At 39.6% G+C, this 27,518-nt stretch overlaps 1 protein-coding gene across 1 annotated transcript in view; it reads right to left on the reverse strand.

The window, feature by feature from the left end:
* Positions 1 to 27,518, reverse strand: part of SPRED1 (sprouty related EVH1 domain containing 1) — a 125,453-nt gene that overhangs the window by 16,583 nt on the left and 81,352 nt on the right. The window contains exons 4-5 of the mRNA XM_070425299.1: positions 24,330 to 24,379; positions 19,503 to 19,658 (exon numbers count right to left, since the gene is read on the reverse strand). Coding sequence (XP_070281400.1) covers positions 19,503 to 19,658; positions 24,330 to 24,379 — 206 coding nt within the window. The remainder of the gene's footprint in view (positions 1 to 19,502; positions 19,659 to 24,329; positions 24,380 to 27,518) is intronic.

Below are 27,518 nucleotides of genomic sequence, written 5' to 3' on the forward strand. Positions count from 1 at the left end.
CTCACAGAGCTAAAGTAATTCTACAATAAAGAAGATCAGATTAGAGAAACCAAGAAACATGGAATATGGAAAATTTGATATATGATAGATACTGTACTCCCTGACCCCAATAAATGGTGCTGAAGCAATTAATTATACACATGGTAAAAATAAAATTGAATTCCTATCACAGAAGAGAAATCAGTTTAAGCTAGGTTATAGACAAAACTAAAATTTTTAGTACAAAATAGGGAGAAAATCTTTGAAACAAGGATAAGGAGGTATTTATATAAAAACCACCAGGAAAAGAATAAATTCAATTGCATTAAAATTTAGAATATCTGTTCACCAAACCCATATAGAAAATGAAAAACAACTACAAACTAGAAGATATTGGCCACAAATAAAACTGAAAAAGGAGAAGTGACACAGAAAATTTTATTACTCAGTAACAAGGTTATTATATAAGAACATGTAGCTAAAATTAGCTTGTAAAGGAACAACCATAGCTATTTCCATAATCTTTCAAATGCTCAATATATATGGCTTGCGCTCATAGAACACATGAATCCCCTAGACCAGTGATCGGCAAACTCATTATTCAATAGAGCCAAATATCAATAGTACAACGATTGAAATTTCTTTTGAGAGCCAAATTTTTTAAACTTAAACTATATAGGTAGGTACATTGTTATTAGCTTAATTAGGATACTCCTAAGGCTTAGGAAGATCCACACTCAAGGGGCCAAAGAGCCGCATGTGGCTCGTGAGCTGGTTTGCCGGCCACGGCAGTGGTTCTCAACCTTCCTAATGCCGCGACCCTTTAATACAGTTCCTCATGTTGTGGTGACCCCCAACCATAAAATTATTTTCATTGCTACTTCATAACTGTAATTTTGCTACCGTTATGAATCGTAATGTAAATATCTGATATGCAGGATGTATTTTCATTGTTACAAATTGAACATAATTAAAGCATAGTGATTAATCACAAAAACAATATGTAATTATATATGTGTTTTCCGATGGTCTTAGGCGACCCCTGTGAAAGGGTCGTTCGACCCCCAAAGAGGTTGCGACCCACAGGTTGAGAACCGCTGCCGTAGACTAATTTATCCCAGAATCTTTTGTAGCACATCAACCTCAAAAGCCCATTCCTATATTCCCTAAAAAAACCTCTTGTGCATGAATAGCTGAGGACAAGAAAGTTTGTACTAGCAGTATGTCTAATAACACAATTATGGAAACATCTGAAATATCCACTGGCAGAAAAAAATAAGTGATAGAACTATCAAAAAAGCATAGGAAGTCTAAGCAAACAAAATCCAAGGCAATGATAACCTCTAGGATGAAGACACGTGGATAGAAATGGGGGTTCCTTTCTGTAAGTTTGGTGGTTTCTCAGGTGTTCATTACATATATTGTTTTCTTTGTATTAAATATGTCATAAATCTTTGATCATAAACTCATTGATGTATACGGTCTTACTTCTCTATAGTTAAGTAAGCACCAGAAACTTGAAAGCAAAACTGAAAAAAGAACCATAATGGTTTCTAGGGCTATTAGACTTAACTAAAATCTGAATGAGAGCATTAGCATTTTGAAAGATTGTACCTATCCATCAAAAGGATTTAAATAGCCCATGAAAATGTAGTGAGTCAAAAACAAACACTGCAGGGAAAAACCTAAGCTAATCTTAAGTGACAATTCTCCATGGGTTGGTCTTACTTCTGCAGACCTAGTGAGCAGAGGCACGAATCTGCCTTTGTTTCAGACTTTTTCAAAGATGTGTGTTTAGTGAATCCTTTGGAAGATATAGTGTCTAGAAGTTAGATTGTTTAGTATCCAATATAACAAAAACAGTCTCCTTCCATGGCAAAAGTCAGGCAGACTTATCGCCCAGTAGAAAACACTTGGGTTCCCTAAAGAGAGAGAGAGAGAGAGAGAGAGAGACAGACAGACAGACAGGCACGCGCCACATCCACCTGAGCAGCTCAGAACTGTCCCCATGCAACTTGGGAGGCTAGAGAACCAACACAAAATGAATCTCATGCTGCCTATTGTACTGTGAGTTAATGAAGTCCTTTGTCTCTGATCTAATGGTCTTTTGTCTCTGGGCAGCATCTATACCACTGGCAAGTTAACGTATTAGCTTTTAAGTAGTGTAAAATCTTAGGCTTCATATTTCTTGACAGTGAGGAAGTAGTCTAGTCCAGGGGTCCTCAAACTTTTTAAACAGGGGGCCAGTTCACTGTCCCTCAAACGGTTGGAGGGCTGGACTATAGTTTAAAAAAAAAACTATGAACAAATTCCTATGTACACTGCACATATCTTATTATTTTTTTAAATATATTTTATTGATTTTTAGAGAAGAAGGGAGAGGGAGAGAGAGATAGAAACATCAATGATGACAGAGAATCACTGATTGGCTGCCTCCTGCACACCCCCTACTGGGGGTCGAGCCCACAACCCAGGCATGTGCCCTTGGCCGGAATTGAACCTGGGACCCTTGAGTCCGCAGGCTGACGCTCTATCCATTGAGCCAAACCAGCTAGGGCCACATATCTTATTTTGAAGTAAAAAAACAAAACGGGAACAAATACAATATTTGTATTTGCATGTGGCCCGCGGCCATAGTTTGAGGACCCCTGGAGTCCTAGCTGTTCCTCCTTGGAGAGAAGGGTCTATCAATCTACCCCAGTTGAATGCAATTAAACATTCAAAGCATGTAATTACCCCGCTGAGCATATACACAAACAAAGGTACCTTTTGGCAATGATGTAGTATTTCATGAAGATCTACTTTATGTAGACAATATACCAAACAATGTTTAAACACCTAGTTATGCAAACTCACACAACATAACTCTTGTTTCTCTGTGTCACATCAATCTTGGAGGTAAGGGAAAGTATCAATAGTAAAGAAGCTGGAATTCAGATCCAAACAATTTGGCTGGCTATCTGCCAAACACTGCTCACTCTCCTCTCTGCAGTTACCTAGCATTATTTTGTACTTTTCTCCATGGTGACTACTTCAACCCTGCACCACTATCATCACTGCCATTCTGGAAGAGTCCAGGTCTTTCCCCTCCCATCAAAAAATAATTAATTAATTAATTAATTAATTAACTAAAAAAAAAAAAAAAAAAAAAAAAGAAGCTTTAAGTTTATAGTTCCCTCAGCCAAAGAAGGCAGGCCAAGCAAATTCCCAGGATTTGGATGATGAATATTAGTTAGTCCATTGTTAAGTTTGTGTTTCATTCACCAGGTTTTTTTTTATTGCTGCTCAACTACATGAATCAGTGACCTAGTTCAGAATGCGCATATCTTCACTCTCTCCTCCTGAGGGATGAGTTTTTCTGTTCATTACTCAAGATATTAAAGCATATTTTTATTTAAAAGTGTTAAAGTGGGTATGTTATTTCCTAAGATGCCTGAACATTTATGGGCAAATATAACTATAGATAATGTTCTGATATCCCAAAATTCCTCAAAAGGATATGCAGATCAGTTTCAGCTTTTATTCTTGATATTATTTTGCTCAAAGTAAAATTGGTTTAGGATTACTTTTTTCTTTCTGGAACAAATATTTTAATACAATTTTTCTTGCATTCTTATAAAATTTCATAATAAACTTAGGCAAAATGCATTAAATTACAGATAATTTCTATCCCCAAAATGAGGCAGTTTGTCAATAGTGGTTGCTGTGAGGATTAAAATGACTTATATAAGTGCTTTAAGTATCCAGCACATAGCACGTACCAGCTATGATAAAGATTAAAAAACTATAATTATTAGATTTAATGAAAGTGCCTATTTACCACAGGGAAACATTTTAATCTGAGCTAGAAGAAAAAGGAGAAGGAGGAGAAGAGGAAGAGAAGAAAACTTACCATTTCTAAATAAGAATTCCAATAATTCAGTAATTACTAACCTAGTGACTTTGTTCAGGTACTTAATGATTCTATACATGAATTTCCTCACTGATAAAAACTAAAAATATTGGTTCTCTTCAAATAAAATATTGGACTCAAAAGCACTTAGTGAAGCACGGAAGGACTATAAAATTTCATTCTTATTTTTAACAGTCTTCTCAATTTCCTAAGACAATTACAGAGGTGGAATAAATTAAGTGTTCTATGAATTTTTCTATTCAACAGCTATTCTGAACATGAGAGTCATCCTCCCCAAAGCGAATGATTCTCAGAAATTTGAGTGTTGCTTTCAGTGATATTTTTATTTTCTGTAGAAATTAATGAAAAACACCAGGCAGGAATACAAACAGGTTTCATTATGCCACTTCACATACCATTTCTTCTATAACACATCAGAGGGAAAAATGTCAGGAATATCAGTATAAATTACAGTTCCACTGCACCAGGAAAACAGAAACACTCATGTGTTTGACAGAACCACAAATAAGACAATCAAACACTACCAAAGAAACAAGAGTCTTCTCCTGTCTTTTGAGAAGAAAAAAGTCCCCCTTAGGATGGATGACAAAACTAATGTTTCAAAAATGGCCAACACGAAAGTTAAAGGGGCTACAAAATCCCTGATGTAGGAAAAGTAAAATTTAAGTTAATTTAAAACTATCTGATCACAAGAAATGTTTAGGATAATCATCACAAAAATTTAGATAACAGGATCCATACTGTTATTGTGACTCTTGCTGAGACCAATTTTCCTGAGTGACCAAAGTTTCTATAGTAGTGGTTCTCAACCTTCTGGCCCTTTAAATACAGTTCCTCATGTTGAGACCCAACCATAAAATTATTTTCGTTGCTACTTCATAACTGTGTTGTTGCTACTGCTATGAATCGTAATGTAAATATCTGATATGCAGGATGGTCTTAGGCGACCCCTGTGAAAGGGTCGTTCGACTGCCAAAGGGGTCTCGACCCACAGGTTGAGAACCGCTGTTCTAGAGGGTTAAAATACTTATTTAGAAAGAAGGGGGAGGAGGGAACCCCATAGCCACATTAACTATGGAGGTCCCTCCCTTTCTTTTCCACTGGGACCCTAAACAGCATTGAAGTTTCCTAGTATTTCATCTATGTCTTACTGAGTCTTTAATCCAGTAAGATCATAAAGTAAATGTTTCAGAAGAAAATTATGTTCTGGAACTACAAGTTGCTATCTCTGGAACTAGAAGCTTTATCTTTATGCCAGATCAACACAGCTACCAGTCAGATCAATTACCATGCCTCTTCCACTGAAAAACAACACACGTTCACAAGCATATCTGTACCCTCACAAACGTGCGCGCACACACATACACACACAACACACTGTCTGAGAATTAACTAACTACTGGTCCTAACCTGAGGCAAAGGCTGAAATATCAAACCTTTGGATCTGACCTGCTGGGTTCCTCTCTCTACTTGAGGAAAACTCACAACATGTCAGTCCTTTTCAAGGAACACTAAAGATGTACAAGATCAAATTCCACACCAATTTATAGCTTGTTGTGCATAAATAAATGACAACAACAGAACACATTAACTTTTCACTCTATCCTACTACTATTTTACATTAAAAACAAGCAGCAGCAGTAACAACAACAAAATTAGACATAGTTTCTTAAAATATACATAGTTCTTCAACTTATATTTTCATACTATTTCAAATCACCATAATGTTTAGAAAACTTATTTTCTTTTCATTGTTCTTCATTTAAATTTACCATTTATCCCTCTTACTGATCTACTTTTTAAAAGTTTTGTTTTTTAAAGAATTATTTTCCTCTTTTATTCTGCTTTTCTTTATATTTTTACCAGAGGCCCGGTGCACGAATTCGTGCATGGGTGGGGTCCCTCAGGGTGACCTGTGGGGATCAGGCCCCAGCTTGTGGCCCCAGCCTCACAGCCCTGCCTGGCACCCCGCCTTGGCCTGGCGCTGCCCCCTCACCTGCTCCAGCATTCTGCCTGTGGGGCGATTGATTGGGGCTGGGCCCCCACCTGGCTCCCTCAGTGCCTGGGAGCCAGACAGCGGCCCTGTCCCCTCACTGCTGCCCCTTGGTGGTCAGCACACGTCATAGCAAGTGGTCAAATGACCGCCTAAGGGAATAATTTGCATATTAGGCTTTTATTATATCGGACTAGAGGCCCGGTGCACAAAAATTTGTGCACTGGGGGGAGGGGGGGGTCCCTCAGCCCGGCCTGTGCCCTCTCGCAGTCTGGGACCCGTCAGGAGATAACGACCTGCTGGCTTAGGCCTGCTCCCGGGTGGCAGAGGGCAGGCCCAATCCCTAGGTGCAGCCCCTGGTCGGGCTCAGAGCAGGGCTGATTGGGGAGTTGGGGCGCCGCCCCCTGTCATGCACAGAGCAGGGCGGATCGGGAGGTTGGGATGCCACCCTCAGTCACGCTCAGGGTAGAGCCGATTGGGGGGTTAGGGCACCGCCCCCTGTCACACTCAAGGCAGGGTCAATGGGGAGGTTTCGGTGCCACCCCCTGTCATGCACAGAGCAGGGCCCATCAGGGGGTTGGGGCACTGCCCCCTGTCACTCACAGAGCAGAGCCAATCAGGGGGTTGGGGCACTGCCCGCCCCTCCTCCCCCGTCACGCACAGAGCAGGGCCCATCAGGGGGTTGGGGAGCTCCCCCCTGTCACGCACAGAGTAGGGCCGATAGGGGAGTTAGGGCACCGCCCCCTGTCACCCACAGAGCAGGGCCGATCAGGGGGTTGGGGTGCCGCCACTGTCACACTCAGGGCAGGGCCAATGGAGAGGTTATGGCTCTACCCCATCACACACAGAGCAGGGCCCGTGGGGGGGCAGGGGGGTTGGGACTCCACCCCCTGTCACACACAGAATAGGGCCGATCAGGGGGTTGGGGCACCGCACCCTGTCACACACAGAGCCACAGGGCGATCAGGGGGTTTGGGCCCTGCACCCTGTCACGCTGATCCGGTGCCAGGAGGCCTCTCGGCTCAGCTGATCCCGGTGTTGGGAGACATATTACCCTTTTACTATATAGGATAGAGGCCTGGGGGCCGGCTGGTTTGCCCTGAAGGGTGTCCTGGATCAGGGTGGGGTCCCAACCGGGGTGCCTGGCCAGCCTGGATGAGGGGATGATGGCTGTTTGCAGCTGGTCACACACCCTTCAGGGTGGGGGTCCCCACTGGGGTGCCTGGCCAGTCTGGGTGAGGGGCTAAGGGCTGCTTTCGGGCTGGTGGTTCTTGACTGAAGCTCCCAACCGCTCCTTTTTTTCTTTTTTTTTTTTATTCTGGGCCAGCTTTAGCTCTGGCTCTAGCTCTGAGAGCAGGTATCTGGTTTGTTTCAGTTCTATAATCGAAACAATGTATAACTTCAGCTCTGAGATCCCAGCCGGCTATATTTATTATAAAGTTTCAAACTGCCAGCTCAGAGGCAAGTCAGGCGGGGAACGTTGGAATCTGCAGTCACGGGAGCAAGCAAGCCTCATGTTCGCTTCCAGCTGCCTGGCTGCCGGCCGCCATCTTGGCTGACAGTTAATTTGCATAAGGATATGCTGATTAGCCAATGGGAAGGGTAGCAGTCGTACGCCAATTACCATGTTTCTCTTTTATTAGTGTAGATACTTTTAATTTCCTAATCCACATAAATTTTGGAATTTTGTCTTTATACTTCATCTCCTTCATCATTAACAAGTATTTATCATAATTTTATCCTTAATTTCTCAGTTTGTTCCAAATTTAGTTTTAAAATTTTAACTACTTTTAATATTTATTATTTATTTATTTATTTTTAACTATTTTTTAAAAGTACTGCTTTTATTTACTTTTTCTTGATTTTTAAAATTTTATATCTCATTTATGCTGGCTGTCAGGACAAATCATGTCTGTTACAGCCACTAAATAATCATTACAGTTTAATCATGACATACATTATTCAGAATATAAGTGGCTACGTGTTCTAAAATACCTGTGGTTGCCCTAGCCAGTTTGGCTCAGTGGAAAGAGTGTCGGCCTGTGGACTGAGTCTTGGGTTCGATTCATCAAGGGCATGTACCTTGGTTGCAGGCTCCTCCCCAGCCCAGGCCCTGGTCAGGGCATGTGTAGGAGGCAAACAATTGATATGTTTCTTTCACATCAATGTTTCTCTCTGTCTTTCCCTCTCTATTCCACTCTCTCTAAAAATCAATGGAAAAATATCTTCAGGTGAAGAGTAATTAACACACACACACAAATAAAATGTCTGTGGTCTATAACACACAACCCTTGGATATTAGGCAAATCACTTACTCTATGCTCTCTGACAGGAGCGGGATGTGGTAGCAGTGTTGTATTAGTGGTAACAGAGGTAACCTTCCCCAATCTTCTCCATCTCAGATAATAAATAGCATTATTGCCCACTCAACTGCTTGGACCTCAAACTCAGAAGTCATCCCTGACTCTCTTTCCCTCATATTCCCTATCTAACCTATTATCAAGTGTGTGTTTTTTTGCTCTTCCACCAGAATTATCCCCAATCCAGCCAGTTCTCATCCTCTCTACCTAATCCAAATCAGCAATATCATTTACCTGGACAAAAACAATAGCCTTCAAATTGGTCTTAATTCCACTCGTGACCATACCCTAGCTGCCCATTCTCCACACAGGAACTGTGCTTTAAAAATGCAAATGAGACCTTTACTGAAGATTAATAACCTTCCAACAGCTTCCCATTAAAACCAGAATAACATTCCAAGTCCTCACAATAACCTATATACACTATCCAAACACTATCAGGTTCTCTAACTGTAATATGTATGTATTACTACCACCTTAATTCACTAAACTATAGCCAATAGGCCTTTCAGTCCTTCTACCATTTTCTTTACAATTACTGGGAAATATTATTGGTTATTAAAACTTTTATTGTCTGTCTCTCTCACTAGCATTTATATCTTTTGCAAGGCTAGGGCTCATATTTATCTTGTTCACAGCTATTCCTAGGGCTTAGCCCAGATGCTTGGTACACAGGTGTTCTAACATTTATCACATGCACACATATCACATACATATCAATGTATGCGTGAATATGAAGGTCCTTTTAAGCCCCTAAAATAAACACTGAGGGAATAAGTTTTATTATTATTGCTATTTACATATGAGGAAACAGGAAGACAGAGAGCATTAGTAGCTTTGCAATTCTAAGTAAGTTAAAAAGCCAGGAATTAAAGTTAGATCTGCCTCTGACTAAAGCCCAAGACCTTACTCAGAAATTTCTATCCAGGGAATAACTTTTCCCTAATGCCTACTTTGAGTCTAATAAGTAAACAGAGCTTAAAGAAAAATGGCAGAATAACAAGTCTATGCAGGAAATGTAAAATTCGCAACTCCAATTTACACAAAGCAGCAAGAAGCATCTTCTTACTCAAAGGGTGTGAAGATTAGCCAAGTAACTCTCCTCCCAAACAGCCACAACTATGACTAAACCAGGATCTGGCATGGACACAAAGGCAAGCCACAAGCTTCTAAGATAGACTGGAACAGAGCTCTGTCTAAAAGCGGCAATGTTGGGTAAAATGCACATCACTATATCCTTTCTGCCTAACCTGTCCACCCTGTAACCCTGGAATGGACAGCTGTATATGCTATAATATCCTATCCTAAACCAAGTCAATCAGCTTTCTTCTTGTAAGAATATGGCACTGACTACAGGGATATAATATAACTACAGAGCCAGCTCAAAATGGTTCTATCCTGTTTAATGAAATACTGAGTTGCTTTTCAGAGATAGCAGACCAAAACCACGAGTCTTCAGCCAAAGCATGTGCAGAGGAGAGAACTGTGACCTCCAGCTGCACCCAGAGCCAAGTCTCGCACCCCGGAAGATCCTGTGTTGACGTCCTTTACCATAAATAGCCAAGCTCCAAGGTCCTCCAATTATAACTCGCCAGCACGTTCACATACCTGTTCCCCCTATACCAGTGACGGCGAACCTATGACACGCGTGTCAGAGGTGACACGCGAACTCATTTTTTTGGTTGATTTTTCTTTGTTAAATGGCATTTAAATATATAAAATAAATATCAACAATATAAATCTTTTGTTTTAGTATGGTTGCAAAGATAAAAAAATTTCTACATGTGACATGGCACCAGAGTTAAGTTAGGGTTTTTCAAAATGCTGACACGCCGAGCTCAAAAGGTTCGCCATCACTGCCCTATACCCATAAAATCCTGCTCCAAACCCTGGACTGGGGAGTTCAGGCTTTTGAGCATTAGCTCCTTGTTCCCCTGGGTGGCACCATTCACAATAGCCACTGCTATTCTTGGTGTTTAGTGTCTGCCTCTGCTAGTGTCCTGTAACACGAGGCTGAAATATAGATTAATAAGCCTGATATTTTGATAGTCAAGACTGATTACAAACTGGTGAGGCAAAAAGAACCCAGCCTATAGAGAAAAAGAATGAAACAGATGTGTAATGAGAATCAGAGATAAACGATCATGTGGCGTATTTCTAAGTAGAGTAGAGAGAGGAGAGGGAGTAGGAAAAGAAAGAAGCTACCTAATACCTTTCAGATCTCAAAAAACCTGAAAGGTATTAGCTGTATTTACTCTTAAAAATAAATTCTGAGAAATGCCCTTCTGTGTCATTAATATAAAGTCTCCTTTTCTTAATCTAGTTTGAATGGACCTGTCACCTGCAACCAAATGATCCTAAATTAATCTAGTTCCCAATAATGAATAATAAGACTAGGAATAAGCTGAGTCAAAACATCATTTGTTTCCAAGGTGATGCTATTAGCATTTATTCTTTCAGCAAATGTTGCCTGGATGCTTACTCTATTTCAGAAACTTCTAGGTTTGTGAACATCAGTGAACAAAGAAAAAAGCACAAATATGAGACAAATACATAAATTCAGGACATGAAAAGTGTTAGGAAGAAAAATAAAGCAGAGTAAGAATATAGCTCTGGGGGGGGGAAGGGGGGGCTGCTGTTTAGAGTGCTTGGGGAAGGGTCACAAAAGAGGGGACCTGAAGTGAGAAGCCAGCTCTGTGCAGAGGTGGAGGGAGAATGTTTGAAATACAGGGAAGAGAAAATGCAAAGCCCGAGGCAGAGATAATCTTAAATCAGAAAACACAGAAAATCACGGTACTTAGGAGACTGCGAGTGAGAAAGATCGACAGGAAATAAATCATGAGAAGCCAGGAACAAAATCACCTACTGTACCTTTATAAAAACTTTGAATATTATTCTAAATGGTATTGTACACTTTTCTAAAGTTCTGAGCAAGACAGCGATGTGATCGATTTATATCTTTAAAGGGTCACTTTGCTACTGTGTGGAGAATAGATTGTTGGGGTAGGTAGGAAGGATATTAAGTGGAAGTAGGTAAGAAATGATAAAGGTCTGAACAAGAAATATAGCACAGCTTATAGAATTGCTGACTGACTATAGTGTGTGAAAAAAGAGAGGATAAGTCAGGAAGGGTTCAAGTTTATGCCCTAAGCCAGTGGTTCTCAACCTTCTGGCCCTTTAAATACAGTTCCTCATGTTGTGACCCAACCATAAAATTATTTTCGTTGCTACTTCCTAACTGTGTTGTTGCTACTGTTATGAATCGTAATGTAAATATCTGATATGCAGGATGGTCTTAGGCGACCCCTGTGAAAGGGTCGTTCGACCGCCAAAGGGGTCGCGACCCACAGGTTGAGAACCGCTGCCCTAAGCAAACATATAAATGATATACCATTTACTGAGATGACAAAAACTGGTATTACAACTAGTCAGGGTAGAGGGAAACTAAAAGATATCATAATTGAAGGTCCCAATTTTGTGGGGACCAGGGAGGTTGTCTGAATACGTGCTTCTATCATGGTATTTGCCCAGGTCCCTACAATATGTGTCCTGACTATCTGGCATAGCTTGAGAATGTCTGTTTCTTGCAACCTTAAATAACCTTGTGTCCAACTTGAATATTTCAAACTATACTTATATGCTATTGTATGACTGTATTGAGAGTTACTACATGATTTTTTATTTTATTTTCAACCCCCTGCCCCATTCAAGTCTTTGGGATTAAAAACAAAACAAAATACAAAAGTTAAAATTTAAGCGCATCCAAGAATGCTAGGGCCCACAATCCTGAACTGATAGTTTAAATTCCATTCATTTCTGTCTCCTTCATAATACATCTATAATTCTACCTGAACTTCTCTTCCGCCTTGAAGGATGAAGTGATGCTGCATCTTTCTGTTAATTTCTCTACCTATGTCCTTGACAGTCTCTTTTGTGCCTTTGTTCTATGTTATTCTCTCTGCCCTGAACTTTACCTTCTTTCCTTATCCCTTCAAATTATAAGTACATTCATCCTTGGCCCTGATGAATGTTTATTGCTGTCCATCTTTTTGTTTTGTTTTGAATCTGTGCCTTTATATCTTTGAATGGATTTAGAAATTTCTCCACCCCTCTATCTACTCTCTCAAGGAAGACTTTATAGTCAAACTTTTTAAAAGAACTAATAATAATAATAATAATAATAATAATAATAATATACTGTCTCTTTCCTTTCCTGTCATGAATGCCTCCTAATCCCACTAAAACTGTGCTAAGATTATCAATTACCTATATAAAGATGAATTCAAATTTTACTGGATCATTTAATTGTAAGATATTAACTACTCCATCACTTCCTTTCAACTCTCCTTCCTAAGCTTCTGAGACATTACCCTTTCCTAGTTCTCCTACCTGTGTGACTATTTTTCTTTATCTCACTGTCCTTAATATTTAGTTACCCCAGTGTTCTAAGATGTTTTTTTCTTCTTCAAATTTTTAATTTATTTTTAGAGAGCGGAAGGGAGAGAGAGGGAGAGGGAGAGGGAGAGGGAGAGAGAGAGAGAAGGGGGGGGGAGAAATAGGGGGGAGAGAGAGAGAGAGAGAGAGAAAGAGAGAGAGAGAAATCAGTTGCCTCCAATATACGCCTTGACCACGGATCAAACCCTCAACCTAATGGGGAATCAAATCCACCACTTTTTGGTGCATGGGACAATGCTCCAACCAATTTAGCCATCCAGCCAGGGCAGTGTTCTAGTTTTGAACACCATTCTTACAAAGTAATTCTAACTGCTCTCATAATTTTAATTTCCATCTTTGGATAATGATTCCCAAGTTTTTATCTCCAGTCTTTATCTCTCCTTGAGCCTCAGATCTAGAAATAATATTTGAAGAGACACTGGTGGAGAAATTTCTAAATCCATTCAAAGATATAAAGGCACAGATTCAAAACAAAACAAAAAGATGGACAGCAATAAACAACAAATAATCCTAGATGAAAATATAGTAATAAAGAAAGGACTGAAGAGCATAAAAAAAACACAATAGGTAGATAAATCTAAATAAATATTGACTTTAAAATAATATTTTGTGGTTTTGTGTATGTGTGTGTATATATACATATATATATATACATATATATATATATATATATATAGAGAGAGAGAGAGAGAGAGAGAGAGAGAGAGAGAAAGAGAGAGGGAGAGAGAGAGGGAGAGAGAGAGAGAGAGAGAGAGGGAGGAGAGCAATAAAGAGAATGAGAAGAATTAAAATTTGTGACACCATGAACAGTAAATGAGAGAGACTAAGGTATTATAGGATCCCTGCATTGTGCAGGGAAAAGAAACCAAAACAAAAAATACAATTAAAGGTAAAGTCTAAAGAATCAACAAAATATACTGTAACTTTGCACGGGCCTCTAGTTAGTTAATAAGGGGATAAAATTAAGTAGTTAAATATACTTGAATAAGCAAAGTGAGAAAAAAAGGGAGGAAATTCACAGAGATTCAATGGGGCAAGTAGAAAACAAATAAGATGGTGGATTTGTACTTAAATATATCAATAATTGCAGTAAAAGTAAATGGATAAAAATCTCAAAGACACCCTGAGAAAAAGCAAACCCAACTATATATGGTTTAAAAGGGACATCTTATATAAAGACTAGAGGCCGGATGCATGAAATATGTGCAAGGGCCTTGGCCCCAGCCCCCACCGCTGTGGCTTTATCTGGAAAGAAAGACCTCGGGATGACATCCAGTCTAATTAGCATATTATGCTTTTATTATATAGAGAAATGTTCCAAGTAAAAGAATGGAAAATATGTTATTTTGTGCTAACCAAAAGAAAACTGACATAGCCTAATGCTAATATCAGACAAAGTAGACTTTCAGGCAGAAGTATTATCGGAGATAAAGAAGGATATCTCACAATGACAAAAGAATCAATTCAACAAAAAGGTCTAACAATTGTAAAATTACATGCAATGTATAACTGTTTCAAAATATATAGTTGATGGAATTAAAGATGACTCTATGCTCACATTGGAAATTTCTCAAAATACCTTGCATAGTTACTGACAAGCTTATTTTTTAAACTTATAAGAATATTAGAGGCCTGGTGCACAAAAATTTGTGCACTTGGGGAGTGGGGGGGGGGGGGGGTCCCTTAGCCCAGCCTGTGCGCTCTCGCAGTCTGGGACCCCTTCAGGGATGTCCACCTGCTGTCAGTCAGACATCCCTCTGGCAGCCTGGGAGCCCTTGGGGGATGTCCACTTGCCAGCAGGGAGCAGGCATAAGCTGCAGTCGGACATCCTTAGGGCTGCTGAGGAGGCGGGAGAGGATCCCGCCACCACCGCTGTGCTGGCAGCTGTCAGCCTGGCTTGTGGCTGAGCAGAGCTCCCCCTGTGGTAGCGCACTGACCATCAGGGGGCAGCTCCTGCATTGAGCATCTGCCCCCTGGTGGTGTGTGTCATAGTGACCAGTCATTCCTAGTTGTTCTGCTGTTAGGGTCAATTTGCATATTACCCTTTTACTATATAGGCTAGAGGCCTGGTGCATCGGTGGGGGTCGGCTGGTTTGCCCTGAAGGGTGTCCTGGATCAGGGTGGGGGTCCTGCTGGGGTGCCTGGCCAGCCTGGGTGAGGGGCTGATGGCCGTTTTCAGGCTGGCCACGCCCCCTGGTGACCCAAGCTCCCAGCCTCTCCGTTTTTTCTTTCTAGAATGGCCTGGAAGCAGGTATCTGGGATTTATTTATCTTCTATAATTGAAACTTTGTAGCCTTGAGTGGAGCCCAGGGCAGGCCAGGGAAGGCGGGAAGCTTGGCTTCCTCCATAACCGGGGGCAACCCAAGCCTCCTGCTTGCTCCAGCTCCGTGGCCACGGCCATCTTAGTTGGGTTAATTTGCATACTGGCTCCTGATTGACGGGCGTGGCTTATGGGTGTAGCGAAGAGATGGTTAATTTGCATCTTTCTCTTTTATTAGTGTAGATATAACATAATTTCAAATATTTGTTCAATAACCAACCTGACCTAATATATACAAAAGACACTACATCTAACTAAGAATACACGTTCTTTTCAAGTGCATACAGCACTTGGCCATATGTTGAGCCATTAAACGACAACAACAAAAATCTTAAAACACAAAGTTAGAGGACATTAACTCCCAGATCCCAGAATCATTATAATGCTGTAGTATTTTAAAAGTCTGGTATTGGTATAAAAATAGACAAGGAGGCAAGGGGAACAGAATAGAGATTAGAAACAGATCCACACACATACAGTCACATGACAAAGCTGACACTGCAATGCAGTAGTTTACAGAAAACAGAGACTTTTCACTAGATCAAGCATGTCAAACTTGTGGCCCACAATGAATATTTTTGTGGCCCAGCCAATGTAACGGTCTGTAAGAAATGTTTTAATAAAAATTTTGTAACTTAATTTTTACAATATCCTGTTATGCATAATTATTAATAGCGAACTACAACGTTCACTAATGACTGATTACTATAATCATGTTGCATTCACTTCCCTTGCAAGCAGGAGCACCATTTCTCTCCACTAATACTAGCAGTGAATATTTTAGCAGCCAATTGCCATGTCATTAGTCTTGTACTGACTTGTTTGGTGTGTGCAACAGAAAATATTTTGCTTCTGGAGAACAAAAAAAATAGGTTTATTTGCGTTATGCTTATTAATTTGTGTAGCTATTTAGTGTCTGGTAGTTAATGTTCAAGAAAAAATATTAATTTTTATTAAAATGTTCTATTATTTTGTTAATTATTAGTCATTTATTTCAGCCCTTGGTATTCAGCATGTCTCCATTGAAATAAACCTACGTTTATATGAAAATTGAAGCTTTTGATATTTTTGCAGCCCACATAACCGTAAACCTTGTTTATTTGGCCCATGTTAGCCTTTGAGTTTTACATGGTTGCAATAAATGGTGCTGGATCAACTGACTACCCAGGTAGGGGTAAAAGTCTCACACAACTTATAAAAATCAAATGAAAGGAAAAAAAATAGAGCTTCTGAAAGATAACATGAAATAGCTTCATGATTTGGTGAGAGTACTCAACAATTTCTTAAACAGGACATAAAAAACACTAACCATAGAAGAAAAGATTGCTAAGTTGCTTTTATTAAAATTTTTATTCAGCAAAATAAATTAAGAGAGTGAAAAGGCAAACCATAGGGTAGGAGTAGATATAGCAACAATACATATATCCAACAAAAACAAACTTATTTCTAAAATAAAATAATGCCTTAAATCAATAAGAGAAAGACAAACCAACTCAATAAGATGTGTAAAACACTTGGACACTTCACAAAACAATTTCTACATGGTCAAGAGGCATATGATAAAAGCTGCACAACATCAGTAGTAATAAGGAAAATAGAAATTAAAATCATCTGTATATATAAAAACCTAATATACAAATAGACCGAATGGCGGAACCGATCGCAATGATGTGTGCTGACCACCAGGGGGCGCGTGTGGAACATGGTGGGCATCAGCCACGGCAGGATGGTGGAGCAGGTGAGCAGGGGCGCCAGACCAAGGTGGGGCACCGGTCACTGTCATTGGGGCGAGCTTCTGGTGGTTACTGAAAATTCTTTACTCCCATGCACTGTGGTCCTGCCTGGTGCTCGCACCTGCTGCTGGCGCCGGCCCCGCTCGCACCCACTGCCAACACCAGAGCCGCTGCTCGTGCCAGCCCCGATTGCTCAGTGCCATCAGCGGGTGCAAGCAGCAGCTGCTGGCCCCAACTGCTCCTCTGGGCTTCTCTACCTTGCCCTGAGCCTGAGGGGTGATCGGGGCCGGCGGTCCCTCTCACACCCGCTGCTGGCACCAGAGCCACCGCTCGCACCCACTGCTGGTGCCCACCCTGCTTGCACCCGGCGCCACACCCAATCGCTTGGCACCATCAGCGGTGCGAGCAGAGGCTGCCAGGCCCAATCGCCCCTGAGGCTTCTCCACCTCGCCCTGCTCCTGAGGGGTGATCGGGGCAGCAGCCGCTGCTTGCACCCGCTGATGGCGCCAGCCCTATTCACACCGCTGCTGGCACCAGCCCCAATCGCTCTGTGCCATCAGCAGGCGCAAGTGGGGCCAGTGCCATCAGCGCATGGGAGCGGTGGAGGCAGGAGCGGAGCTGCCAGCAGAGGGGACCGAGGACTCAGGGCCATGGTGGGGGCATGGAGGATGGGCTGAGACCCGCCCCTGTGCCCATTGCAACCTCTCGAACCACAGTTCCTTTCAAGGTGCACGAATTTGTGCACTGGGCCCCTAGTAATAAAATATCACTTTACTTTCATCAAGTGACCAAATCAGGGCAATAACAAGTGTTCAGGAATGTAAACTAATATTAACATCTGGGAATTTTTTGTTTTTGAGTAAAACTGAGACTCCATAAACCTGTTTATTGTGGTTTCTTGTGCCTTCTGGCACATGACTATGTACCCAGGTCTGCGAAGCAACAAGGAAAGTCCAAGGTGTTTCATAGAACATAAAAATACAACAATATGGCCCTTGTCCTATCTGCCCCTTTTTTACCCTCCATGTTGTGCATCTTTTATGTTGTTCCCTGAAATGAACTAAATGTTCATGCTTTGCCAAAATTCACATGAAACCCTAACCCCCAAGGTGAGGTATTTGGAAATAGGATCATTGGGAAATATAAGGTTATGAAGGGTGTGGTCCTGGTCTGATGAGATTAATGCCCTTATAAGAAAAGACACCAGTCTGCTTGCTGACTTTAATGCTCTCCCTTTCTGCCCGGTGAAGACACAGGAGGCAGCAGCTGTCTGTAATCCAGGAAGAGAGCCCTCATTAGGAATCAACCATGCTGGCTGGCACCCTAATCTTGGGACTTCCAGCCTTCAGAACTCTAAGGTATTTCTGTTAAGATACCTACTATGTGGTATTTTGTTATGACAGAATGAGTAATACACTCACTCTAAAACATGCATCCTATCACTCCTGTGTCCTTTTCCCCAATCCTTATTGGCAGCCCCACTCTTGTAACTGTAAATGGTTAACTGTTCCCATCCTTTAGGCATACCAGGAAAAATTACTCACTTTCTTTCTTTAAATATACTTTTTATTGATTTCAGAGAGGAAGGGAGAGGGAGAGAGAGATAGAAACATCAATGATGAGAGAGAATCATTGATTGGCTGCCTCCTGCACACCCGCTACTTGGAGGTTGAGCCCGCAACCCAGACATGTGCTCTTGACTAGAATCAAACCCTGGACTCTCCAGTCTGCAGGCCGACGCTCTATCCACTGAGCCAAACCAGCCAGGGCAATTACTCATTTTTCACAATAAGTTCAATGTCTCTATCCTGTGCACCCTGCAACACCATGAGCATGTATATAATACCTCACTAGAAACCCTTAGAACAGACACCAAAGGAAAAAAAGGTTTATTTTCCTTTTTATCCCTCAACTCTAAAGCACGGAGTCTTTCATACGGTATAAAACAATTAGTTAAACTAAATGCTTTATCATGTTGTTCATTTGATTTGTCTCACTATCTATACAGTGTATGCAAATTTCTTCCCTAGTAAATTGCATGCCTGAAGCCCTCAGGTCAAATGAGAACCATTCAATAAGAATCAACTGACCAGTGTACTCAGTGGTTAGAGAGTTAGCCCATTCACTGATGCATCGTGGGTTCAATCCCTGGTCAAGGGCATGTGTACCTGTGTTGCAGTTTTGATCCCTGGTCCCAGTACGGGTGCATGCAGGAGGAAACCAATTGATGTCTGTCTCCCTCCCTCCCGCCCTCCCTCTCATTCTCTCTAAAAAGCATTGGAAAAAAAAAAAATTCTCTGGTGAGGATTAACAACAACAAAATCAGCTGGTATTTAGGTACAGATAGCCATTATGTCACTGAACACAAATACATATTTTAGGTAACACCAATCAAGAGTAGATATTTTAAAACAACTTTGATTTTGTAGACACATAGTGGGTATGAATTAAATTACTCAAGTTCACACAGTATAAAAGCACTGTAACTAATACAATTATCCTTTGCACCTTTGTCACTGAAAATTTTAAAGTCAAACTTATGGCTCAATTATTAAATCTGTAAAGGACTTTATGCCTATATATTTATTATCTTAATTCTGGATTTGATTCATTATAAATCACCTTCTTCTGGGTTTCTATTGTTGCTTGTTTATTTTGCCTGGTGAAGTGCAGATGGCCTTAACCCTTGTCTAACACACCCAACTTCTATACATATGAATAACATACTGGAAAATATTTATCTTCTCACCTGACTGGCTTGGCTTTGCAAGTAGACTCTTCTGGCATTCAGATCTTCAAAGGGAGAAGGTCTTGAGCTCCTATAAGGCTCACTGGTAACAACAGTCTCTTGCTGGAAAAGATGATCTTTCACTCGAGAACTGGGAATATTCTCTTCAGCAGTTGCCTAATGGGAACAATCCCCAACTCATTAGTTGCCAGAATATAAAAACAACAATAAAAAATTAGATACTTTCACTCTAACAAGTATTTAGCAAATCAGTAAGAATGTATCACTACCAACACTTGAATAGCAATTCCAAAAACTGAAATGTACATGATTAGGGAGCCATGTCAAAATAATAATTAAAAAAAAATCAACTTTATGAACAAACTTACAGAACGTAACTTAGGAAGAATTAGAAGGTTAACCATTCCATGTGAGAGAGATATTTAATTATAATGAGCTTTTAATTACAACTACAGTGCTCTTTTGCACCTTAAAAAGGAAGGTATGTACCAAGAACTGTGCTGCACAGCTATTATTACATCTTTCTAGAATTCTGAATGCAAGTATGTTTAATCTCTATGCATAAATTGATTCCATTTTATTTTAGAGTCCACATAGTACCTTTTTTACTTCATAATTTATCATACATCTCTTCCCATGTCAATATATAAATATGTCCAAGTGCTTTGAAATGGTTACAAAGAAGTTGAGTAGTTTATATATTATATATTCCATAGGCAATATTCTACATATGGACATTGTTTCCAATATTTTGTTACATACATAGCAATGCGTACCTCCTTATAAATACATCTTGGTGGACTGGTAGTATTATTTCATTAGGATTAATTCCTATAAATAATATTACTGACTAAAGGATATGCATATATTCCAATTACATTACAAAGAGAATCGATCAGTAGTATATGAAAGAAGAACCATTTCCTCACATCTCTGCTCACACTGGGCATTATCATTTACCAATCTTTTCCAATACAATTAAGAAAAACATTTTTAGTGTTATTTTCCAAAAGGATTATCTTTACCATTTTCATAAGTAAAATTAGTAATAACCAAAACACTTTCTTAATTTTTGTACAAATGAGTAAAACGTGTTCAGGTTTAGTCAAGTTTGATTTTTTTTTTTTTTACTGGATTATAACCCTTTAAAAAAAACTACTACGGGAACATGGACATAATCTTAAGTTAGGTGGTGGGAAGTGCCAAAAATCTTCCACAAGACTAGAAAATGTACATACAGTTGCATGATCTTCAGCACTTAAAAATGAAGTCAGATCATGTGGGTTCAAATTTTATGATTTATGCTACTGAAAGCACATTCAATGCTTTCAGTATTGTGCTGGCATTGACTCATCTGTATTATCTATAGAGAAACCCATGCCAACTTTAATGTTTTACTCTCAGAGGCTGGTATAATAATTATTCTCCTATGGTTGCTAAGAGATTGTTTAGCTTTTTCTTTTTCCAAGACTACTATGGCAATTTTGTGTGTAGAGGCAAAAGGATGCCAGGTAAACAATAAAACAATTTGGGCTGTAGCTCTCTACTAGATCACAAGGCTAGATGACAGCTGTGAAGAAAATAAAAACAAAATTTGGTTCTCTCCACCTTTGCTCTTCTTCCTGTAGTAATCCTGACACAGAGAAAACTTAAGTGTTGTTCTGCAAGCCTTTTTGAATGTATGTTTCCTAATAAATAACCAATTAAGTATGAGAAAGTAAATATCACAGTCTATTTATTGCTCAAAAACTTCCTTTTTGTATATCACAAATCACAGGTTTCAAAAGGTGTGGCTGAGTCTTATCCAACAATAGATGTTTTTAATGACTATACTATTCGTTTACTTAAAAATGATAAAAAAAATTTTAAATGTTATTTGATAAAGAAATTTTATATTTCAGTGCTGGATATGCTAAAAATGCTACCAAAGTTATTTTTGGCATTTAAAATTATATACTCAAATTATGCAAACTTAGCATAGAAAATGGAAGAAATGATTAACAATTCCATGAACTTAACAAAACCACTATTAACATTTTGGAGTAGCATCCAGTAGAAATTCATTTCAGACCTGACTATAATTGTCTCCTATTCATTCATTAGATTTCTTAAGTTACATTTGATTAAAGATAAGAATAAACCTTGAGTTTTAAATTCTGCATTTGTCTATGAGCTTTGTCTGAAAACATTAACAGCATTTATAGTATATTGTTTAAGCAACCTGAATACAGTAATCAGTGATGAAACAATATGAAAGGGATATGAGAAATGTACCAATATATAATGCCCAGCAAAAACAGAAAAGGAAAACAAGTCCTCCACCCTAAATTAATAAGCAGAAAAACTAAACTACCTTCCTAATGTAACTTTAGTTTGACTTCAAAAAAATTGTATTAGATTTTCAGAGATTGTTTTATTGTCTCCAAATCTGAGTAAATAGGCAGTAGTTACATAGTTCCTGATAACTATATAAATCTTTATACAATCCTCTAAATGACAAATCTATTTCTAGAATCTAATTCAAACATCACATTCAGAAATACCAACAAAAATTAATGTAAAAGGCTGTGGAAAATAAAGTAAATGTTGAATGGAATGTGAATGGTTAAATAATTAGTAGTACTGTTACATGATATAAGGGCTAAAATTCAAAGACTGTGAAGTCAGATCATGTGGGTTCAAATTTTATGATTTATGCTACTTGAATTCCAACCACCACCATCCCCAATACAAACAAAAATCCTAACAAAAACACAATCAAAATGGAAAAGATTGATCCTCATAGTGCTTTTTTAAAAAGTATATATGTATTTAAATACAACATGCAAGAATTTAAAAAAGGCCTAGCTAACTAAATAAACCTATCTATTAACTTAGTTTTCAGATATAGAGCCTTATTAAAATGTTACCAACTTTGAAAATTAGTATACGAACAATTTATATCGTCCTAGCCTATAACAAAATAACTTTAAACAATATAAATCACAAACCTTTTAATCATTTTGGCTCAGAAATGACATTACCCAATTCTAAAAAAGGATATTAGTCAAATACTTCTCAGTAGCAGAAAGAAAAGATAGAACAACTTTTCATTTCATATCAATTAGGTATCATCTTTCTACTTGCCAAAAGCATGAAATCTGAGATCTCTTCCTCTTACTACCTCAAGTCTGATCTAAATATAACAATTATTACCTCCTTTAGGCTTAAAAACTTAGATAATGAGTTACTCTTTTAAAACCATTTTAGTTGCTTTTGCAAATAATGACCAATAAAGTAAGCCTGACATAACCACTACCATAAATCAGTCAATTTGTACTAAAAATAATTTCAAAATGTTTATGCCGGGCCCCATAGGTGAGTTATGAAACAAGATGTACTTTACCATAATAAAGTAGTTAAAAAGCCAATTTCGCCCCACCAGTGTGACTCAGTGGTTGAGCGTTGACCTATGAACCAGGTTCGATTCCTAGTCAGGGCACATGCCTACATTGCAGGCTCGATTTCCAGTAGGGGGTAGGCAGGAGGCAGCCGATCACTGATTCTCTCTGTCTTTTCCCTTAGAATGTCAAATTAAAAAATGATGACAGCAAACACAACAACAGCCGTCCGGTGTAAATAAATCAAAATTACACCTATATTTCTGGCACATCAGCAAATAATAATAATAATAATACATTTTTTGGTGTGCTGCAGAATTTTAGTAATTAGCTTATGTGTGCAATGAAATGAAAAAAGATTAAAAATTGCTGAGTTAAATGAATTTGAATACTTTATACTTCCAACATCTTATTCCAAAATAAGAATGGCATGCAAAAACTTTGGCATATCATGAAAAAATAAGGTAAAGTCAAGAGTCTTCTTTGGTAGTTTTAATTATGGATGTTGATTCTTCTTAAAATTGTTCAAATAGGATGTCTAGAAAAATTTACCTCACATATTTACTAGCCTCTGAGTATTTCTCCTCTGCTTTTTTTTGTATGTGTGTTATATGTCACTGAGTTGGCTCCAATCTCATGGACAGACACAAGATGGGATATAATATCAATTTTTAAACCTTTGGTCATTAGGTTAACTAAAATATGTTAACTTAAGCTACCTGCTGATTAACAGTGAGATAAAACAGAAGGGTGTCCATATGCTTATTAACAATTTGCAATGCCTTTTCTGTGAATTTTTTATATAAGTACCTTCCTAATGGGTGGGGTATCTGTGATAGTTAATTTTATGTGTCAACTTGTCTAACCTATGATGCCAAGCTATTTGGTCAAACACCAGTCTAAATGTTGTTGTTGTAAAGGTAATTTTCTCATGTGACTAACATTTAAATCAGTAGACTCTGAGGAAAGGAAATTACCCTCCATAGAGTTGGTGGGGCTCATTATAAAAACATTTTAAAAAAAGACTGAGGTTCACTAAAGAGGAAGGAAGTCTGTCTCAAAACTGCCTTTCCACTCAAGACCAAAACATCAACTAGTGACAGAACTTCCAGCATGTCTGCCTATCCTGTGGCTTTTGAACTTGATAATCACGTGGGCCAATTCGTTCAAAAGCAAACAAAAAACAATGTGTGTGTGTATCCAAACCAAAACAACATTCTCTCTATATATGTTATGTACATACATACATATATACATACTATTGATTCTGCTTCTCTGTATTTCTTGACAAATACAGTGCCTTAGAAAGTTTCTTAAAAAGTTATGAGTTATTTATTTATTAAGGCTAGTTATTTCCTCTATTTCAGGGGTGGGGAACCTTTTTTCGTTCCCCACCCCTGCTCTATATCCTTTATGTTTAAAAAATTCTTTCAAGCCAACTACTTACTTGTAAGTCATCATCTGCTCCTTCAGTTTCATTTTTTAATGCTGGGCAACCTAAGAAAACAGGTAAAAGTTTAATTAAACATAAAATTTTTGTCTTAGATTTTAGTATTACTGACTAATTGACTATGTCATTATAATACTACAGGAGACTGATCAGAGATCATTCTGGGCTGCCTGGCAACCAATCTGATATTGGCCACTCATACGTGCCCCTTTATTAAAAGAATAGAGAACAAAGTGATTGTTTTTCTCTTCTGCAGGTAAATTTCCAATTACTTACAAAGAGATGTTTTTCTGTGTGTGAAAAGTGTACTATTTACAGCAAGCCCTGCTCCTGATTTCTCCAAAATACTCAAACACCTAGGTCAGTGGTTCTCAACCTTCCTAATGCCACAACCCTTTAATACAGTTCCTCATGTTGTGGTGACCCTCAACCATAAAATTATTTTCGTTGCTACTTCGTAACTGTAATTTTGCTACTGTTATGAATCGTAATGTAAATATCTGATATGCAGGATGTTTTTCATTGTTACAAATTGAACATAATTAAAGCATAGTGATTAATACGTAATTATATATGTGTTTTCCGATGGTCTTAGGCGACCCCTGTGAAAGGATCGTTCAACCCCCAAAGGGGTCGCGACCCACAGGTTGAGAACCGCTGCACTAGGTAAACTATGTGCACCACACTCCTCTGGTGTTAGATAATGTCCATGTGTGATCTCCTCAATCTGTCTAAATACTCTGATCCAGGAAACAGTATTTAGTACCCAGAAGTAGGATTTTAGTTGCTATAGTAAGAAAAATAAATGAGCCTTAATTCACTATTGATAGTCAATGGCCAATTGTTGCTATTGACCGTTACGCATCAATGTCTCTGTATACATTTTTATTATGTTCAAGAGAGCCTTTAGTTCTAACAAATTCATAAAGAGGGATTTCTCCTAGCAATGAATTCTGAGTTTATGCTACCCTTGAGACATAGCTAGCATGGAGATGAGAAATCTGTCCTTTCAAAAGGGTTGCAATAAGTTTTTCCTTATTGTTATAGAAGGCTAATAAGGAAGAGAAATTTAATGAGATTGTTCAAAGTCTATATAATAACTGGTAATAAGGTTAACCAGTATATTTAAAATAATGTTTACAAATAATAAGATCGATTGAATACAGTAGCAGTCTATTTTACCTGGCTAGGAGTTTGTAAATTTCTCCTTATAAATTGTCTTTTTGAACATTAAACTCAATCTATTTGACCCTAGTGAAAGTGTGTTCTTATGGGAACATAAGTATAGGCTTCAAAGTAATTCAAAACTTAAACATAAATCATATGAATTTTAACAGCCATAGATAACGATTTTCTCTTTAAAGCACTGGTTCTTCAACACTAGCTAAATAGCAGAATCAACTGGGAAACTAACACTAGAGTACAGTACCAAACCAATAATGTCAGAAACGCCTGTTAGGTGAGGCACAAGGGCACCATGCATTTTTTAAATTAAAGTTTATTGTAGTGTTTGAGAACCACAACATTTGCTAGAGAATCTGAGGATGCATATTCATTTGTTTTTGTAAATTCATAATATAATAATTCAGCTAGGATAACAATTCCTTATCACATTTGAAATGTCTAGGAACTTAAAAATAAATAAATAAAAATATATATAATGCCTCAGCTCCACTCCCCAAATAGTTTGATTCAAGTGACCTGGAGTGAGAACTAGTCATTCTATTTCTCAAAAGCCTCCCAGGTAATTCTAATGTGCAGCCAACATCAAGAACACTGTCATAAAAATAATTTATGGGCTCTGATTATAAAAATAAAATGACTGCTATCATTTCTTAGAATTTCTTTCTGAACTGGAAATCAAACATTATTTGCTTAACAAACTCTAATATTTAAAGTAGCTAAATAAATTATTTAACCACAGTTTCATGTACTATTAATACAGATTTATACTAAGCATCTCCATGTTCTTGCCTATGGTCTGTTTCATAATTAGTTCATTTCTTCTAATATTCAAAATATACAAATCACAATGTTATCTAATATTGATGCAGTTACTTTATACAGAAGCCATTCTATTATTAAAGACTAGAGGCCCTGTGCACAAAAATTTGTGCACTCGGGGCCGGGGGGGGGGGGGGGGGGGGCGGTCCCCCAGCCCGGCATGTGCCCTCTCGAAGTCTGGGACCTCTCGGGAGATAATGACCTGCTGGCTTAGGCCTGCTCCCGGGTGGCAGAGGGCAGGCCCAATTCCTAAGTGCAGCCCCTGGTCAGGCTCAGAGCAGGGCCGATTGGGGAGTTGGGGCACCGCCCCGTCATGCACAGAGAAGGGCAGATCGGGAGGTTGCAATGCCACCCTCAGTCACGCTCAGGGTAGGGCCGATTGGGGGATTGGGGCACCGCCCCGTCACACTCAAGGCAGGATCGATGGGGAGGTTGCGGCGCCACCCCCTGTCACGCACAGAGCAGGGCCCATCAGGGGGTTGGGGTGCTGCCCCCTGTCACTAACAGAGCAGGGCCCATCAGGGGTGTTGGGGCTCCGTACCCTGTCACGCACAGAGCAGGGCTGATCAGGGGGTTGAGGAGCTCCCCGCTGTCACTCACAGAGTAGGGCCGATAGGGGAGTTGGGGCACCGCCCCCTGTCACACACAGAGCAGGGCGGATCAGGGGGTTGGGGTGCTGCACCCTGTCACACTCAGGGCAGGGCCAATGGGGAGGTTATGGCTCTACCCTGTCACACACAGAGCAAGGCCCGTAGAGGGGGGTTGGGATGCCACCCTCTATCACCCACAGAGCAGGGCCGATCAGGGGGTTGGGGCACCGCCACTGTCACCCTCAGAGCAGGGCCGATGGAGAGGTTATGGTTCTACCCTGTCACACACAGAGCAGGGACCATGGGGGGGAGGGGGTTGGTGCACTGCACCCTGTCAAACACAGAGCCGCAGGGCAATCAGGGGATTGGGGAGCTCCCCCCTATCAGGCACAGAGCAGGGCATATAGGGAGGTTGTGGCCCCGCCCCCTGTCACACACAGAGCCGCAGGGCGATCAGGGGTTTTGGGCGCTGCCCCCTGTCACACTGATCCCGGTGCCGGGAGGCATATTACCCTTTTACTTTATAGAATAGAGGCCTGGTGCATGGGTGGGGGCCGGCTGGTTTGCCCTGAAGGGTGTCCTGGATCAGGGT

Source organism: Myotis yumanensis, unplaced genomic scaffold (assembly GCF_028538775.1).
Source record: "Myotis yumanensis isolate MYYU_CA2020_CCGP unplaced genomic scaffold, mMyoYum1.0.hap1 SCAF_1, whole genome shotgun sequence".
Taxonomy (NCBI): domain Eukaryota; kingdom Metazoa; phylum Chordata; class Mammalia; order Chiroptera; family Vespertilionidae; genus Myotis; species Myotis yumanensis.